General features: G+C 46.0%; 1 protein-coding gene across 1 annotated transcript in view; it reads left to right on the top strand.

Moving 5' to 3' along the window:
• Nucleotides 1-16,612, top strand: part of XPO4 (exportin 4) — a 471,754-nt gene that overhangs the window by 403,081 nt on the left and 52,061 nt on the right. The window contains exons 17-18 of the mRNA XM_078657083.1: nt 9,881-10,174; nt 11,192-11,372. Of these exons, the coding sequence (XP_078513209.1) occupies nt 9,881-10,174; nt 11,192-11,372 (475 nt within the window). The remainder of the gene's footprint in view (nt 1-9,880; nt 10,175-11,191; nt 11,373-16,612) is intronic.

The raw sequence follows: 16,612 nt of genomic DNA, 5'->3' as shown, positions 1-16,612 counted from the left end.
CAGATATTCTTACACCTGTCTTAACTCTCCATCTCGAAAAGCATACCCGTAGAAATGTCTCGTACATGACCCCCCTCCCAACAAGATCTTATTTCACAGATGATAGTATTACTCATCATTCCTGTTCTTGTGAGCCCTCTCCATCTTCGCCGCTCCGTCTCTGAGGCACCTCACGGGAGGGAAGACTCTCCACCCAATCTGAGGCAATTTCCAGATTGTCCAAGAACCAAACCTTTCCTTCAGCCTCAACTCGCAACCCAGCAGGGAACATCATGACGTACTTAAATCCTTTGTCTCTAAGCCGCTTTTTGACTCCGAGGAAACTTTGCCGCTGTCTCGGAACCGTCTGAGTAAAGTCTGGAAAAAAGTTGAGGGTGGAATTTTCGTATTTCAAAGGGCCCCCGGAACTAGAGGCTTGCAGGATAGCGTCTCTATCTCTAAAGTTGAGCACCCTCGCGATCATTGGCCGAGGTGGGGCCCCCGGACGCGGCCTTCCTCCCGGAATTCTGTGTGCCCGTTCTATCGTGAAGAAGTTCCCCAACCCTTTCGGTTTCAGATGATTAAGTATAATATCTTCCACAAAAGGTCATGGGTCAGACCCTCGGCCATCTCTGGGACACCAATAATACGGACGTTGTTTCTCCGGGCCCTTCTTTCATACTCGTCTAGCTTGCGGCTTGCCATGTCACTAGAGGCTTTAAGGTTCCGAACCTCCTGCTGCAGCTGCGCTACGACGTATGTCAAACTCGCCGTTTTGATATCTAACGACTTTACCTTCTCACTTGTTTTGGTAAGATCAGCCCGGATTAAATTCACCTCTATGGTGACCGTGTCCAACTTTTGGTCTAGCGACTCCATCTTTTGTCCAAGGGAGGTTTTTACCCCATCTATAGCGGCCATCACGTCTTGTAGCGTAGGCTCTGATGTAGGACCCGAGGCCTCTCCACCCCGTCCTGCGGTCTTCTAGACCCAGTAGGCGAGCCCCTGGGTTGCGTGTACCGATCCAACTTATTGGTTTGGATGTATCGGGACCCCCTGGTGGATTTGGATTGCTGTTTCTCCGCCTCAAGTTTAGTCGCCATTTTGGTTTTAGGCTCAGGACAAATCACTCGGTCTCCCAACTTATTTGCGGCGGTAATAAAAGGCGATGTTGACTGCAGGCAAAGCACTCTTGGGCTCTTTCAAGGCCTGTCGGTATCTTTCGCCGCCGGCGTTTTCAACTGGAGGACCAACCAGCTCTGCGTCAGTGTTTTCGCCCGCTTATAGGCACACTATCTCTTCTTCTGGCCCGATCCTCAACACCCAGAGTAGGTCGCCGCGTCCACAGCACCGTTGTTCATCACCAGCGACTCACTGCCATACGGGCCCCCCAAAACATCTCATCTGGGTCATAGCCGCTCCGCTTGTTGGGTCGATGCGCCACATACGCGCCCACTGGCAAAATCTCAGCGCTCGGGGTCGCTCTCTGCCGCCCCCGGCAGCTGTGCAGCAAATCAGGAGCACCCGGCCTCACACTCAGCTCACCAGCCCCGGGACCCCGCACCACAGTCAGCCGCCTGCCGCTCCGGTTCCGCATCTGTATGTGCCCAATTTCGCGGCGCTATTACTGCGCGTGACCCCCAGCGGCAGCACGGGCAAGAGTCTCCTGCAGCCGACCGGGTGATGAAGTCAGCGAGGGGGGGGGGGGCTCACGGGGCAAGCGAGACTCGAGCCAAACGTGGGGCCAGACCGGTGACTTCCGGTTACCGACCCCTCTGTTGTTCCACTTCAGAACCAACCCGAGACCCCTGCTCTACCGCTCACAGGCCCCAAACTTGTTGGCGATGCTTCTCCGGTTTCCCATGGCGAAAGGGGACGTGGAACCCAGCGTCCGGCGCCGCTTTTCCTCCGCCGCAAATTTCTACGCCCACGCGACAGGATTTTAATTAGGATGTCTCCAGAGGCGGCTGGGGTCTCGGGAGCCCAAAGCTCACGCGGCCATCTTGGACTTGCGCGAAGCTCCTCCGACCCCTAAACATTTACATACAGTCGGATCATTTTCATATGGTCACACTCCAAGTCCTTCAACTGCTGGTACTAAATGACTTCCTTGTCACTCTAGATCTCAATATGGGAAGACATGAATATGTTGTCTTAAGTGTGCTGCTACTACTGCTAGGCATTTGGTAAACACCCTTGGCGCTGTTGTGACTCCGAACGAGAGCACTTTGAACTGGTAGTGCTGCCCGTCTACCACAAATCCAAGATATTTTCTGTGCGCTGTGTGGATGGGAATATGGAAGTAGGCGTACTTCCATATTCCCATCCACACAGCGCACAGAAAATATCTCCGATTTGTGCTAGACGGGCGGCACTACCGGTTCAAAGTGCTCTCGTTCGGAGTCACAACAGCGCCAAGGGTGTTTACCAAATGCCTAGCAGTAGTAGCAGCACACTTAAGAAGACAACATATTCATGTCTTCCCATATCTGGACGACTGGCTCATAAAAGCCAGCTCATACAGCCAGTGTGTGCAACACACTCGCGCTACTATTCAACTGCTTCACGACTTGGGATTCACAGTAAATCACACCAAATCGCATCTTCAACCCTCGCACATACAGCAGTATCTCGGCGCTACAATAAACACCCAACTAACACTAGCTTATCCCTCTCCAGCCAGGATAACAAGTGTACAAGCTCTCCTAACAAAATTCAAACCACAACACTCGCTACCAGCTCGAGTGTTCATGCAGCTCATAGCGATGATGGCATCTTGCATATTTGTAGTACCTCACGCAAGACTGCAAATGCGTCCAATTCAAGAGTTCCTAGCACGCCAATGGAACCAGGCTCAAGGTCAACTAACAGACGTAGTGTTGGTAGACGGTCGGACTCATCGTTCTCTACAATGGTGGGACACCAAAAACCTTTCCAAAGGGCGACCGTTTCTAGAGCCAGTTCCTCAAATAGTCATGACAGCGGACGCATCGCTCTCCGGCTGAGGAGCTCACCTACTGCATCACACCATGCAAGGCAGGTGGACACCGCAACAAAAGCTACTCCACATCAACCACTTAGAGTTGCTAGCTGTGTTTCTAGCCCTAAAAGCATTTCAAACTCAAGTGCCAGGCAAAGCTGTCTTAGTCCGCACAGACAATATGACAGCTATGTACTACCTAAACAAACAAGGGGGGACACACTCTCTGCAGCTCTCTGTTAGCACCGCAGATATGGAGATGGGCTATACCACTAAAGATCTTCCTCTTAGCCCAACACGTCCCAGGAGTGCAAAACACTATGGCAGATCTGCTAAGTCGACAAACACAGCAGATCCACTAGTGGGAACTTCATCCACAAGTTCTTCATCCGTTCTTTCAATTGTGGGGACAACCTCAAATAGACCTCTTTGCCACCAACGAAAACGCAAAATGCCCAAACTTTGCCGCCAGATACCCACACCCATTGTCCAAAGGCAATGCGATATGGATGAATTGGTCAGAACTATTTGAGTACGCTTTTCCTCCTCTCCCACTACTTCCGTTAGTGGTACGCAAACTACAGCAACATTCCCTAACGCTCATCCTAGTCGCTCCAACTTGGGCCAGGCAACCGTGGTACACCACGCTGTTGCAAATGTCTGTGGTACCACCCCAAAAACTAAACTTATCTCCATGCCTATTAACACAGAACCATGGAGAGATCAGACACCCGGACCCAGTTCAGCTCAACCTAGCGATCTGGCTCCTGAGGTCATAGTTTAGTTACCTCAACCTTCCCCCAGAATGTATGAACGTTACCTATCAGGCTACACCACGCTGCCATCGCAGCATAGACAACATCTATCTCTTTTTAGAGTACCAGCTATTAAAGCTTTTATGGAAGGACTCAAAAGAATAATTCTCCCAGGACGCCATCTGCACCAGTGTGGAACTTCAACGTGGTTCTCACAAGATTAATGGGACCTCCCTTTGAACCATTACATAAATGTGAATTTCAATTCCTAACCTGGAAAGTAGCTTTCCCAGTAGCCATTACTTCTCTCAGAAGGGTTAGTGAACTACAAGCATTTACCATTCAAGAACCCTTTCAGCAAATGCATCATAACAAAGTGGTTCTTCGTACTAACCCTAAGTTCCTTCCTAAAGTCATTTCACCATTCCATCTAAATCAATCTGTTGAGCTGCCCGTATTTTTCTCGCAGCCTCAAACAGTCGCAGAAAGAGCTCTACATACCTTCGATGTCAAAAGAGCATTACTATACTATATCGAAAGGACACAAGCTTTTCGTAAAACAAAACCGCTTTTTGTGTCTTTCTCACCGCCACATAAAGGCAATCCCATATCAAAATCAGGGATCGCTAGGTGGATTGTTAAATGCATACAAATATGTTATCACAAAGCCAAACGTACATTAACAATTCCTCCAAAAGCCCATTCTACAAGGAAAATAGGGGCTTCAATGGCATTCTTAGGGAACATTCCCCTAGATCAGCGGTTCCCAAACTTTTGACTCCTGAGGACCCCCACGGAATCACTACTGGAAGCCGGGGACCCCCAAACAATTGTACAATTTACATTTTAAAACATTAAAACAGTAATTCACAAAAAATACACATACAAGTACACTCTAAACAAATACTTACCTTACTAAAGCTTTTAATATTTTATATTGGAAAATATGTAAAAATCAAAACATTTTAATGGGAAGGATGGTGCTGCATCTCGGCGACTAACTTTTCAATGTTTCGTTTTTGAATCCTCAGGTCAGATTCTATATTTACCAAGCGATTTCTGTACCTATTTTTTAGGTACATAAGATTTGAGAAAGACTTTTCACATAAATATGGGGTGAGGGCATTTACTTGCTCAACCATCAAAGGACCTAACAATCCACACAATCATACTAAAACATACGCATTAAATAGGCAAGTGTGTTTTCACTGCTGTTGCAGACTGTGCTGCACCCGTTACGTGAGAGAATCAGCTTCATTGATAATTCCTAAGCTTTACTTGTTCTGTGACTGTAGGAAATCTGTAATGATATACTGTTATAAAGGATTTAGGCCCAGATCTCTGTACTGGGGTGAATGCATGACATTGTTCTGCATTCTGTCCATCAATTGTTGTTTTTGCATAAAGGTTTTCTATCACAGAGTAAAGCTTCCACTGCTGTTACCATGCTGTGCCTGTTCTGCAAAGGAGGGAAGCTTGCACTCATGCCCTTGCCGTATCCTTTCTATGAGGAATGGAAGCCTGCAATGGTGATGCTGAGCTGTGCCTGTTATGTGAGGGATTGTGTGGTATGAACCTGGCAAACTTGTCAACTGATGCACCTTGTGTAGCTGTTCTGCGAGAGAGGAAAGCTTGCACTGCTAATGCCACTTTGTGTTTGCACTTTGAGTGATGCTTGCACTGTTGGTGATGTGCTGTACCTATTCTTTGAGGGAGTGATGCTTGCCCTGAAACTACCCCTTATGTTTCAGAAGCATTAATCACACCCACTACTGTGTACCTGTTCATTGGTGCCATTGGAGTGCATCTGGTTGTGGGTTCTAACCATGATTGTGAGCATCCATTTGATCCCCTGTCTTATTTGAACATTTGCAGAAAGGGATGCCCCCTTCCTCAGAGAAACATTTTAGATATTCCTGCGGATTTGAGATTGTGGGAGGGCCAGGAAACGGTAACAGTTTGCATTAAACACTGTATGCTTTTTCCTCTCTACCCCCAAGTGAGGTCGGCTGCTGGGCTTGGGGGCTATTAAAAGCCCTGCTCTCACTGCCCACACTGGACCTGGTTTGCAGAAATTAGGTATAGGTTTATGCTAGCCTGTTTCGCTTGGCCTCTCTATTATTTCTGCACTGCTGCCTCTGGTTGACCCCTCCCCAATTCCTGTCCTCCCCTAACATTCTTCATGTCGTTCTATACCTCCATAACCTGCTCAATACCAGTCCCTTGCTTCCTCACTGTACCATTCTCTTCCCAGTACTGCCACACAAATACCTCACTAGAGTTCTTTATGATTAGTAATCCTAATAACTTATTTTCAAAAGAGCTCCATGCCACACTCTTGCAGATTCAAAGCACTGGAAATAACAGATGTAACTACTGCTCAATATCTCACTTACCCTTCTCTGGAGGGTGGCAGGTAAAGCTTCTGTCCGATAATTTAAGCTCACAATTTCAAGGTCCCACCAAATGTCAGAGGAAAGACAATGCAGTATTTCGTCAGTCTCTTCCCTTTTCTACTCAGTTTCTGATGCTCTGGCCTACTCCTTCGTGCAGCATTCCATCCCCCTGCTTTTCTTCTAACCTCCTATGCTTCTATGACCAGCACCTCAAAATCTAAGGGTGTTTTTTTAATTTCTCTTGCCAACTTTTTACCTCTCAACCCCTAGTATTAACCCTGCTGCCTAACATTGCACTTTCATTGTGCCGGTACACTGCTGACATAAACACTTTCATTACTGCCCAGCCCAGTGCGGTCTTATGTGATCAAAGTCGGCTCCGTCCTTCATGGCCGCCCATAAATTCCACTGGCCATTTTCTTCTGTTGTTCACCACAACCCAATTACAAACTGCCCCCAACCCAATGTGCTTTCACCTCACCCCATCTTTTACGCCACCATATTCTCTTCCCCAGGTTCGCTATGTAACACCCTACTTTTGTTTTTGCCAATTACCAATAATGTGGCACTCTTAATGTAAGGTCTACTATTTAGTGTCATATTACACCTGGAATCCACTCGATGTCAGGTCACCTCTGCCACCCTCAGCAGCTGAGAAGTGACAGGCGTGGGCTCTCTAAAAGCACTGCTTTCCTAGCTTTCCTTTTGAGACACTAGTTAAGAAAAAGCTCTGTAAAAAAAACAGACACTCACACATATGAAAATATCACACATAGGCAATCTGAAACATTGGCAGCTATGTTACATGAGGGGCTGATGACATAAAAAGGAAACACGTTATGCACACGCTTTTACTGTAAGAGGGTACACTTACAAAACACTCACATGCAGTTCCAGAGAAGAGCCCTCCTGCCGATTTGAGGTTCTTGAATGCTCTTCTAAAGGGACACATGATAGCAAAATGCCCTGGGGCTGGCAGCAAACATAAGAGGAAACACATGCACTGCTGTGCGAGCGCGACGTCGGGTGACAGGCAGAATCAAATAATAAAAGGAGGCCAATTACCCTTCAGCTCGCACCTAAAGCTGAGCCAAATTATATTGTGGTTTTGCCACCCCTGCGCTAACATTCACATCTCTTGTGAGCTGTGAAGGCGCATGGGCATTTTGCCTTTTACAACGAAGTCAGGCACTCAAGTCCTGCGGACCCCCTGGGAATGTGTCACGGACCCCTGGGGGTCCGCGGACCACAGTTTGGGAAACGCTGCCCTAGATGATATATGCAAAGCAGCCACATGGTCTACACCGCACACATTCACAAAGCATTACTGTGTAGATGTGCAAACTAAACAACAAGCCACTGGGGGCCAGTCTGTACTAAAAACTCTTTTTCAAACAACTGCAACAGATACTGGTGGTCGCCGCTAGGTGTGGGTATTGCCATACAATCTATGCACAGTGTGTAATCTGGAGCTCATATGCCTCGAACGGAAAATGCTACTTACCAGTATGCATCTGTTCTTGGCTTGTAGAGCTGCAGAGTTACACACGCCCACCCGCCTCCCTGACTACCTTTATCTGTTCCAGTATTATCTTATTTAGATACAAATCACATGGACATCACTACCTCTTGTACAGCTCCATCACTTCCCTAATGGCGAAAAACAATCTGGGGATGGAGCCGATGCCTATGCACAGTATCATTCAAAGGAGGAGTCACCTATCCCGTGACTTCCAAAGACTTTTCTACAACAAAACAAACTGCAAACATCCGGGCCCAACACTAGGTAGCCATCTATGCACAGTGTGTAACTCTGCAGCTCTACATCCCAAGAACAGATGCATACTGGTAAGTAGCATTTTCCTTTTGTATTCTGTGTGTTTTTTGTGGAGTATAAGAAAAGAACACTTAAACCTTTGATGCTCAAAAATAATTTTAGAAACTGTAGGCTGCCTTAGCTTTCCGACCAGGACTTGGGTCCAAGGAAACTTGTGTAATAGTGCCTACATTAAAGTGGCCTTAGCCCTATGTAAGAGAAGAGTTGTTGTTTAGTATATAATGTAACAATTCCGTGGTGGTTTTTAGTTCTACAGGGTTACCACACTGTTTTGATGTTGCAGTGTCTGTTATTTGAGAGTCCTGTCAAGGTTGTATATGCTTTGTAGTTAATGCTATTTTACCTAATTTGAGTAACTATTCCCTATTGGGTGTAGAGCCGTTTGAGATATGCTGCCATATTTTTATATTGTTATGAGCGCGGATAAATATTTCCTTGATTTTACCTAATTTATTTTGGTGGTTGCATTTTTTTAAATACAATACGTGCATCTACTTTAATGTTATTTTTTACAAAAATAAAAATAAAGTTTTATTGAATTGGCTCCAGCTACCTCAAGAACCTTGTGCATTACAGACCGGTAAGTGCGACACCCCATATTCAAAGACTAGAAGACAATGTATCAGATGTCTTTAAATTTCAACATTAAAGAAACTTATTGATGACAAGTAAGTCAAGGCACTGTAAAGATATGTTTTTGGTGTCCAACACCAAATATAGATTTATTTACAACCATAGGAAGCAAAAATGCTAAAAATACAGATTTAAGTACCCTTGAAGTGGATGGCTTATCGATAAGTTGGTACAATAAACGGGATCTTATTTTCCACAAACACCATTCCTAGAAGTAATTCAGTAGAGGTTAGTTATGTTCATATGAACATGGGCACAGCAGACATTAACCTTGTTGTCGATGGATATGTTTCTGGAAATCACAGCAGGCTACTTCCTGTTAAAGGGAGGATGTATTACACATGAAGTGCATGCAGGATCAATAGATTTAGCAGTGTGCATCCTCAAGTGTTTATTTTGATGTCACAACGGCCCTCCTTGTGATGGGCCTTGAATTCCGATGGGTCCAATCACAGCAGTTACTGCTCATGCTAAAATGATAAAATCTTGGCAAACAGTGGCGATCTGTTTATTTTCACCCAAAGATTTTGGCTGCTGCACGGAGTAATTTGTACTAATTCTAATTCATACTATAGTAAGAATTTTGTGTGAGGGAATGGTATTGAAACAAATGGAAACATTTCTGTTGAAAAGCAGAAGACTTTCAGGGGTGCTAGAGAAATGCTTGGATGAAAATAGTAAAAGCTCTGTACTGTGTCCCTTTGAGTAGCTGATCCTAATGCGGACTCTTCCCAATGTCCATTAGAATATGAGTAGACCATTGTGCATGAAATTTCACTTTTCTCCATGTCCTATCTTTACTAAACTTCCCTCAATGAGAGCAGCGTTTACAAGATTAAGCCTTGTATAGTCATTCCAAATATTTCAGACTCATTGAATATTTGCTTGTTCCGGAATGAAGTGTAAGTTACCCAATGCATGTAATAGCAGACATGCAGAATCCACATCCACTCCCTTTTGCCCAGGTTCAGATCACTTTGTACAGATCCATATTATGGGGCATTGATGATAACCTGAGCAAAATCAAATGGTAAAAAGTGTTGTAAGACGAGTAATAACTTGGTAGTCTTGAGTCAAGTGAGAAGTAAATGCTTTACATCACAACCCAAAAAGAAAAAAATCACTATCTTCGGTTTGAAAATCGTAGCAAAATATGTACTTTGTTTGGTAAAGATGAGAAGTTGTACTCCAGATTTAGTAGCAACGAGAGATTTCATATGCAGTTTAAAGCTATAAATCACTGATCTTTATATATCACACTTTTGTCAGATATTTATTTTCCTGTTCATTTTCTATTTAGGTACTGCAACCGCTTCAACAGCGATTTCTGAATGTGATAAACCAAGAGAACTTTCAGCAAATCTGCCAAGAGGAGGAGGTGAAACAGGAGATCACTGCCACTTTGGAGGCACTCTGTGGCATTGCAGAGGCCACCCAGATTGACAATGTTGCTATTCTCTTTAATTTTTTAATGGACTTTCTTACGAATTGCATTGGATTGATGGAGGTTTATAAGAACACTCCAGAGACTGTTAACCTCATAATTGAGGTTTTTGTTGAAGTTGCACATAAACAGATATGTTACCTTGGAGAGGTAAGCACAAGCAAATATCTCAGATGTCTTGCAGTTAACTACTACAATAAGTGTTTATTTACACCTGCTACCTCTTATCTAATTGGTAAATTAGCCTGCAAAAAAGTTTGCAAATATTTCAATTTCCAAGACCTCATCACGTTAATGGGCCTCTATTCGTGACCTTACATTATATAGTGAACAATGACTGTTCAATTGCTATCAATTTCTTTCTCACTCCCAATGTATGTTTTATTTTATTTCTTCCTCTTCCAATTGCTTTTTTTCTAGGTCTTCCTTTTTCCCATCTTATAGTTTGTGATTACTATTCCCTCTCTGCCTATAACTTCTATAGCTTACTTTTTATGTCCAGTTTCCTAATACTTCTTCACTTCTCAACTTTGTCCTTGTTCCCATTCATTACTCTATACCTTCTTATCTCTATTTAACATTTTCACTTTTATACTTCTCCCGCAGAACATTCTTTCCCTTCTATTACTTCTTCCCTCCAATGATACGTTTTCACATATGTCTTGTTCCAACACAGCCAAATTCTTTGCCTTGCTTGTCAGTCATTTCTTTTTACTAGTATACCTTCCTCTCTCAATGACACCACCTCCTTACTTTTGTTCTTTATAGACACTTCTCTACCTGGTTACAAGCTACTCTCTCTTTTTTTCTACCTTGAGCTATTTTACCTTCTGAAAGCAATAAAATGCTACTGTTTAAATTATGCCTTCGCAAAACACAGGCAGAATTTCTAGGTAGTTGTAACTTGACCTGCACATACCACTAACCCCGAGAGGTGTTTCCTGAGTGTGCAACTATTAATTTATGATTAAGGTGACTGGAAACAACTTATATACATTCCTACATTTCTGGTCAGTCAAGGATAAACCTTGCTAAAAGGTTCCCTTCATGTAATAGATGACAACTGAGTATCAAATGCACGTTTGTATCATGTAGAAAGAAAATGTTACATTTTTAACCACTTTATGTAGTATATTTACCAATTTCCTTTTCTGTTGCTATTTGCAGTCGAAGGCAATGACCCTGTATGAAGCTTGCCTGACTTTGCTACAAGTGTATTCCAAAAATAACATGGGCCGCAAGCGAATCGATGTCACTGCAGAAGAGGACCAGTACCAGGATCTTCTTCTCATTATGGAGCTTCTTACAAATCTTCTCTCTAAAGAGTTTATTGACTTCAGCGATACAGGTACAGAATGCTTTCAATTTCTGATCTATACTATCATGTCTACCCTGCAGAAATTTAAGTGCGATCCCACTTACTTGGAATGCCTAAGTAAAATACTTGTGAATTTACAAGTGTGATCCCACTTAGTAGGAATGCCCAACTAAAATGCTTGTGAATTCAAAATTTATGAACACCAATCAGACATATTTGTACTTTGAGGTTTAATGCTATTATTGTAGCCTACGAAATACAGTGGGGCAAATATGTTGCTCACTTGTCTTTACACTTCTGACTGCAACAAACCACAAAATAACAAAACTACCTACTGTAAGACTACATTTCATAGAAAATTAAATGTAGAGAACTAGTAAACTATTTAACCCCAGAACATCTGATCACGAGTAGTAGCCTTATACCTGCTAAAATAGTTCTCTTCCATAGCTCAACTTTTCACTTCATCTTGTTCTTGCATTCTTGATTCTTGAAAAACTGCCCTATGTTGCCTTGTTCGAAACACTCCCAGGCCTATTTTCTGTTTACTTCTGCACCCTTCAGGAATGTAATAGAACTGTCATAATATTCAATCTAAGTCCAGGTTTACATTATCCTTTTAACCAGGAGAGGACTAATGCTTACGTCTGTGTCTGATATAATTCAGTCATTCCTTCACTTTAGCTATGACAATCTGGAACAATGAAGCCATGTAACAGTTAAGTATAAAACTGAATTCATTAGAGTGAATTCTCCAGCCAGTCAGCAGTTTTGATTCTGTCCTCCATTCTACCTTTCAGAAAGGCGGCCTTGGAATCAAGAATTAGCACCAACTTCTGACATTTTCCAAATTACTGCATAATCATATAGATCAACTGACCAGGGTTGAGGATTAGATTGGAGTAAAGATTTCATTCATAAAATCAGCAGTTAAATGAGATCCATCTGTTTTAGTGAATGAAATGAAAAGAAAATGTATAAAGCGCGGTGGTTACCCTAAGGTGTCCCAGCGCTACAGACAGATGCGAGCTGATGAAAAAGGAAAGTTAGTCGGGGTAGGAGAACAGTAGAGTTTTTAACTGTTTGCGGAAACAAAGCAGATTAGATTCTGATTGCATGTTAAGGGGGAGGGAATTCCAGAGTTTGGAAGCAGGAGCGGCCTCCACTTCTGGATTTTTTAATCCTAGGGACTGTGACCAGTGAGGAGGAAGCTGATCTGAGGTGTCTTACAGGGTTGTGAGGGGTGATCAGAGAATAGTTTGAGTAGACCAGCTTTCCAGTAGGCTTGGTGGGAGATACAAAGGGTCTTGAACTAGATTCTACGCCTTACTGGCAGCCAGTGTAAGGACCTCAGACCGACCTTTATTGGGAGACGCCGGGGGATTTGGGCAAGAGTCCGGGCCGCAGCGTTCTGCACCACCTGAAGAAAGTTGAGAGTGAGTTGGGGGGCACCTAGGTACAGGGCGTTTCCGAAGTCCAATCTGGATAGGATTAGGCCTTGAACCATTATTTTCCTTGCTTCAAAGGGTAGCAAGGGGAGGATCTTCCGAATTAGCCTGAGAAGGCCGAAGCAGGTTGCTGAGAGTTTGGTGGCTTGGGCATTAAAGCTGTGGGTTTTATCGAGCCATTTTTCCTTGGGTGAGGGAGGCGCGCCCAGAGAGGGGGGCCAGAGTGATTTGAGAGCCAATGGGGAAGGATTGCCTAAAAACATTACCTCGGTTTTATCACCGTTCAGTTTCAGGTATGATTGGGTCATCCAGTTTGAAACTTCTTCCAAGCAGGTCCTAAGGTTGTCAGGGTTTGTGTCAAGTTGGTTGAAGGAGACCACCAGCTGGGTGTCGTCTGCGTATGTGATGATTTTAATACCGAATGGACGGACTACCTCAGCTAGTGGCCCCTTGTAGACATTAAACAATGTGGGGCTCAAGGATGAGCCCTGGGGGACGCCGCAAGGAAGAGGTCTGCTTGGGGAGATGGAGGAGCCCTCATACACCTGAAAGGAACGGTCAGTGAGGAACGATTCAAGCCAACAAATGGCCGTGCCCGAGATCCCAATGTTAGTAAGCCGTAAGAGAAGTGTGCTGTGGTTGACAGTGTCGAAAGCGGCACTGAGGTCCAGGAGGATTATGGCCGCTGATCCTCCCTGGTCCAAGATCTTTTGTGCCTCCTCCGTCACTGCCAACAGCGCCGTTTCTGTTCCATGCCTGGGACGAAAGCCGGTTTGGGAGGCATCGAGTAGATGGTTAGATTCGATGAAATCTACCAGAGTGGTATTGGCGAATTTTTCCAGTACTTTACTCATCCAAGGGAGCAGAGAGATGGGCCTGTAGTTTTTTAACTCTGACTGGTCGAGATTAGGTTTTTTTAAGAGGGCTCTAACCATCGCGCGTTTCCAGGGTGGTGGAACAACGCCTGAGCCTAGGGAGGAATTCAATAGGTTGAGCGCTGTGGGGAGAATGGTGTCGTTGACCATATTCAAAGAACGTGGGGGAGCTGGGTCATTAGGAGAGCCTGATTTGACCTGAGATATTATGGAGTTTAGTAGAATGGGGTTGAGCGGCGGGAAGGCTTGTAGGGTGACCGTAGGGTAGGTGTCAGAGGTCAGGGTAGTTGGAGATCGGACGGTGGGGGAAGGGGGCGGGAAAGCAGAATCAATGATTTGAATTTTGTTCGAGAATAACTCTGCTAAATCGTTACAGCGGACTTGTGCATTGCCCGGGTCCAGGGGCTGCTCTAGGGCACTTCAGCAGGGTTTTTGCGATCCTGTAGATTTCTTTTGGTTTAGATGCCGCTGTATTGATTTTTTCTGCGAAAAAAATCAATTGGGCCGTTTTGATCTCCTTTTTGTATGCTCTGAGCATGAGTCTGTAGTTGTTTTTACTGACAAAGGAGAAGTCTAGTCTCCATTTCCTTTCAAGGCGTTTGCACTTGGTTTTTAATTCCCGTAGTGCGGGGGAGTACCAGGGGGCCCTCTTGGAACTCCGCTTAGGATCCATGCCACTTAGGGGGAGTACCAGGTCTAAAGAGTTGTAAATCCATCGGTTGAAGTCCTCATTAGCTAGGGTAGGTTCTGAATTGTCAGGAGGTCTGGTGTTCACCAGAGTCGACCGCCAGTCATCCAACGGCAATTTGGGCCAATTCCTACGCTTAGAGCAATGTGCTTGTGAGGACGAAAGAGATTTAGAGACCGTCCAAGTGAAGGGAATCAAATAACGGTCCGACCATGGGATTGGAGAGGGAGTATGGACCACCAGTTCCGGGCAATTACTAAAGATAGGATCAAGGAGGTGGCCTTTTAGATGAGTTGGATTAGTTACTAACTGGGTCAACTGTAAGGCAGCTGGACTGGCCAGCAAGTGACGAGCAGTAGGGTTGGTAGGGTCGTCAAAATGGATATTAAAATCGCCCAAAAGGGTGAAATTAGCTGGCGTGGTTGCTAGACAAGCTAATATTGACGGCAGATTGGAAGTAAAATCACCCAGGAGTCCAGGAGGGAGATATAGTAGGACTCCCGAGAACATATTAGTAAGGGAGAAGTTCGAGGCATGTGGGCTGCTAAATTCATATCTGTAGCATAGATCGCCGCCTAGTGTTGGGTCCGGATGATTGCACATTGTTGTCCTGGAAGAGTCTTCGAAGTATCACGAGATAGGTGGCTCCTCCCCTGGACTACAGTGCGCATGGGCATCGACTCCATCCCCAGATTGTTTTTTTCCGCCATTGGGTTCGGATGTGATTTCGACATCTCCTGTTCGGAATCGTAAAAGTACTTTATCAAGGCCAAAAGGCCTTATTGGCACCGTCGGTATTGTTCGCGTTCGGTCCCGTCTATCTTCCAGCTCGTAGAGTCGGATATCCGGGGGGTCGTGAGACTCTTCGGTGATCGGGGCCTAGTCGACGCAGCAAGACTTCGACGGCATGGAGCGGAGTCCATTCAAGAAATGTCCCGTGTGTGGATCCAAGTACCCACACATCGACGTCCATCCTGTGTGCAACAAGTGCCTGTCGCCGGACCACGACGAGGCCAACTGTATGGCCTGTTCCAGATTTCGATCAAAAAAGACGATCAAGCTTCGGCGCGTGGCGCGCCTTGAGGCTCAGCGATCAGCTCCAGCACCGGTGGACATCTTTGACGACCCCGCGGAAGACGAGCAAGTGCGTCACCTGCAGATTTCTCCTACCCCGGTGGAGGTCGAGTCCGAAGACGGAGCTGACGACCACAGTCCCGACATTGAAGAAATCGTCGAGAAGGTAGGGGACGACGACGAAGCATATGGGGCCATGGAAGATAGCTCGGAGGAAGAGCTATGCCCCGTTCGTACTCTTACAAAGGCTCAGGTCACGGGATCGCCACGCGGCCTTACCCACGACCTTACACCTCGATCCACGGACCCGCCTTCCGGGCTCGGCTACGGACACCTCCGCGGAGCCGCCATTACTGAAAACGAAACCGAAACCCTCGGTACCGGTGAAAACAAAGATGGCCGACACGCCATCGAAACCGAAGACGTCCGCTCCGGTGCCGACGCCGTCGTCTTCGGGGGCCCCCAAACAGGCGCAAGCTGCCGACCAGGCTAAGGTGCCGAAGGTGGTTAAGGAGCCAAGCTCGAAAAAGCCCATCGGGTCGGAGTCTACCAAGGGAGACAAGCCGACGCCCAAGAAGACTACCGAGCCTGCATCGGGAAAGTCTGTCGCGCCGAAGACCAAGAGGCCCGCTGACGCGAAGTCGGTAAAGGCCGCAGAGCCGAGGTCTGGGGCCGTGACCCCTAAAGGAAAACCGATCGATCCGAAGCCATCGGCATCGACGTCTACGGTAGTGGACAGTGATCGCAGCGCACCAGTCACGAGTGCTCCTCGACCGGACAAACACAAGTCAGTCACGCTCGGGTCTTCCCCAGGGGGCGGACCACGGACATCAGTCGGATCGACGAAACCGTCCGCTTCCTTTACGAAGCAGGTCTCGGACTCCCTCAAGCGCTTTAAGGACAAGGCTTCGGCATCGGAACCGAAGACTCCTTCCGCACCGAAGCTAACAGACGCACCGAAGACCACATCGGCACCGCTCGTCTACACGTTGCCGCCTAAGGTGGCGCCGAAGGCCTTTGCACCGCGGTCGGTGCCCAAGGACACCGTGTCGACGTCCACTCCACCGGATGGGACCGTGGGTCCTCGACAACCTTTGGTTGAAGAACGGTCGGAGCATTTCATCGATGCTGACACCGGCAAACTCACGCTATACAAGAGGAAGATTACTTCACAACCTTTGCAGT

The sequence above is a fragment of the Lissotriton helveticus genome, chromosome 8, assembly GCF_964261635.1.
Source record: "Lissotriton helveticus chromosome 8, aLisHel1.1, whole genome shotgun sequence".
In the NCBI taxonomy this organism is placed as follows: domain Eukaryota; kingdom Metazoa; phylum Chordata; class Amphibia; order Caudata; family Salamandridae; genus Lissotriton; species Lissotriton helveticus.
The sequence above is the reverse complement of the archived record's forward strand: the minus strand, read 5'-3'. Positions and strand labels throughout refer to the sequence as shown.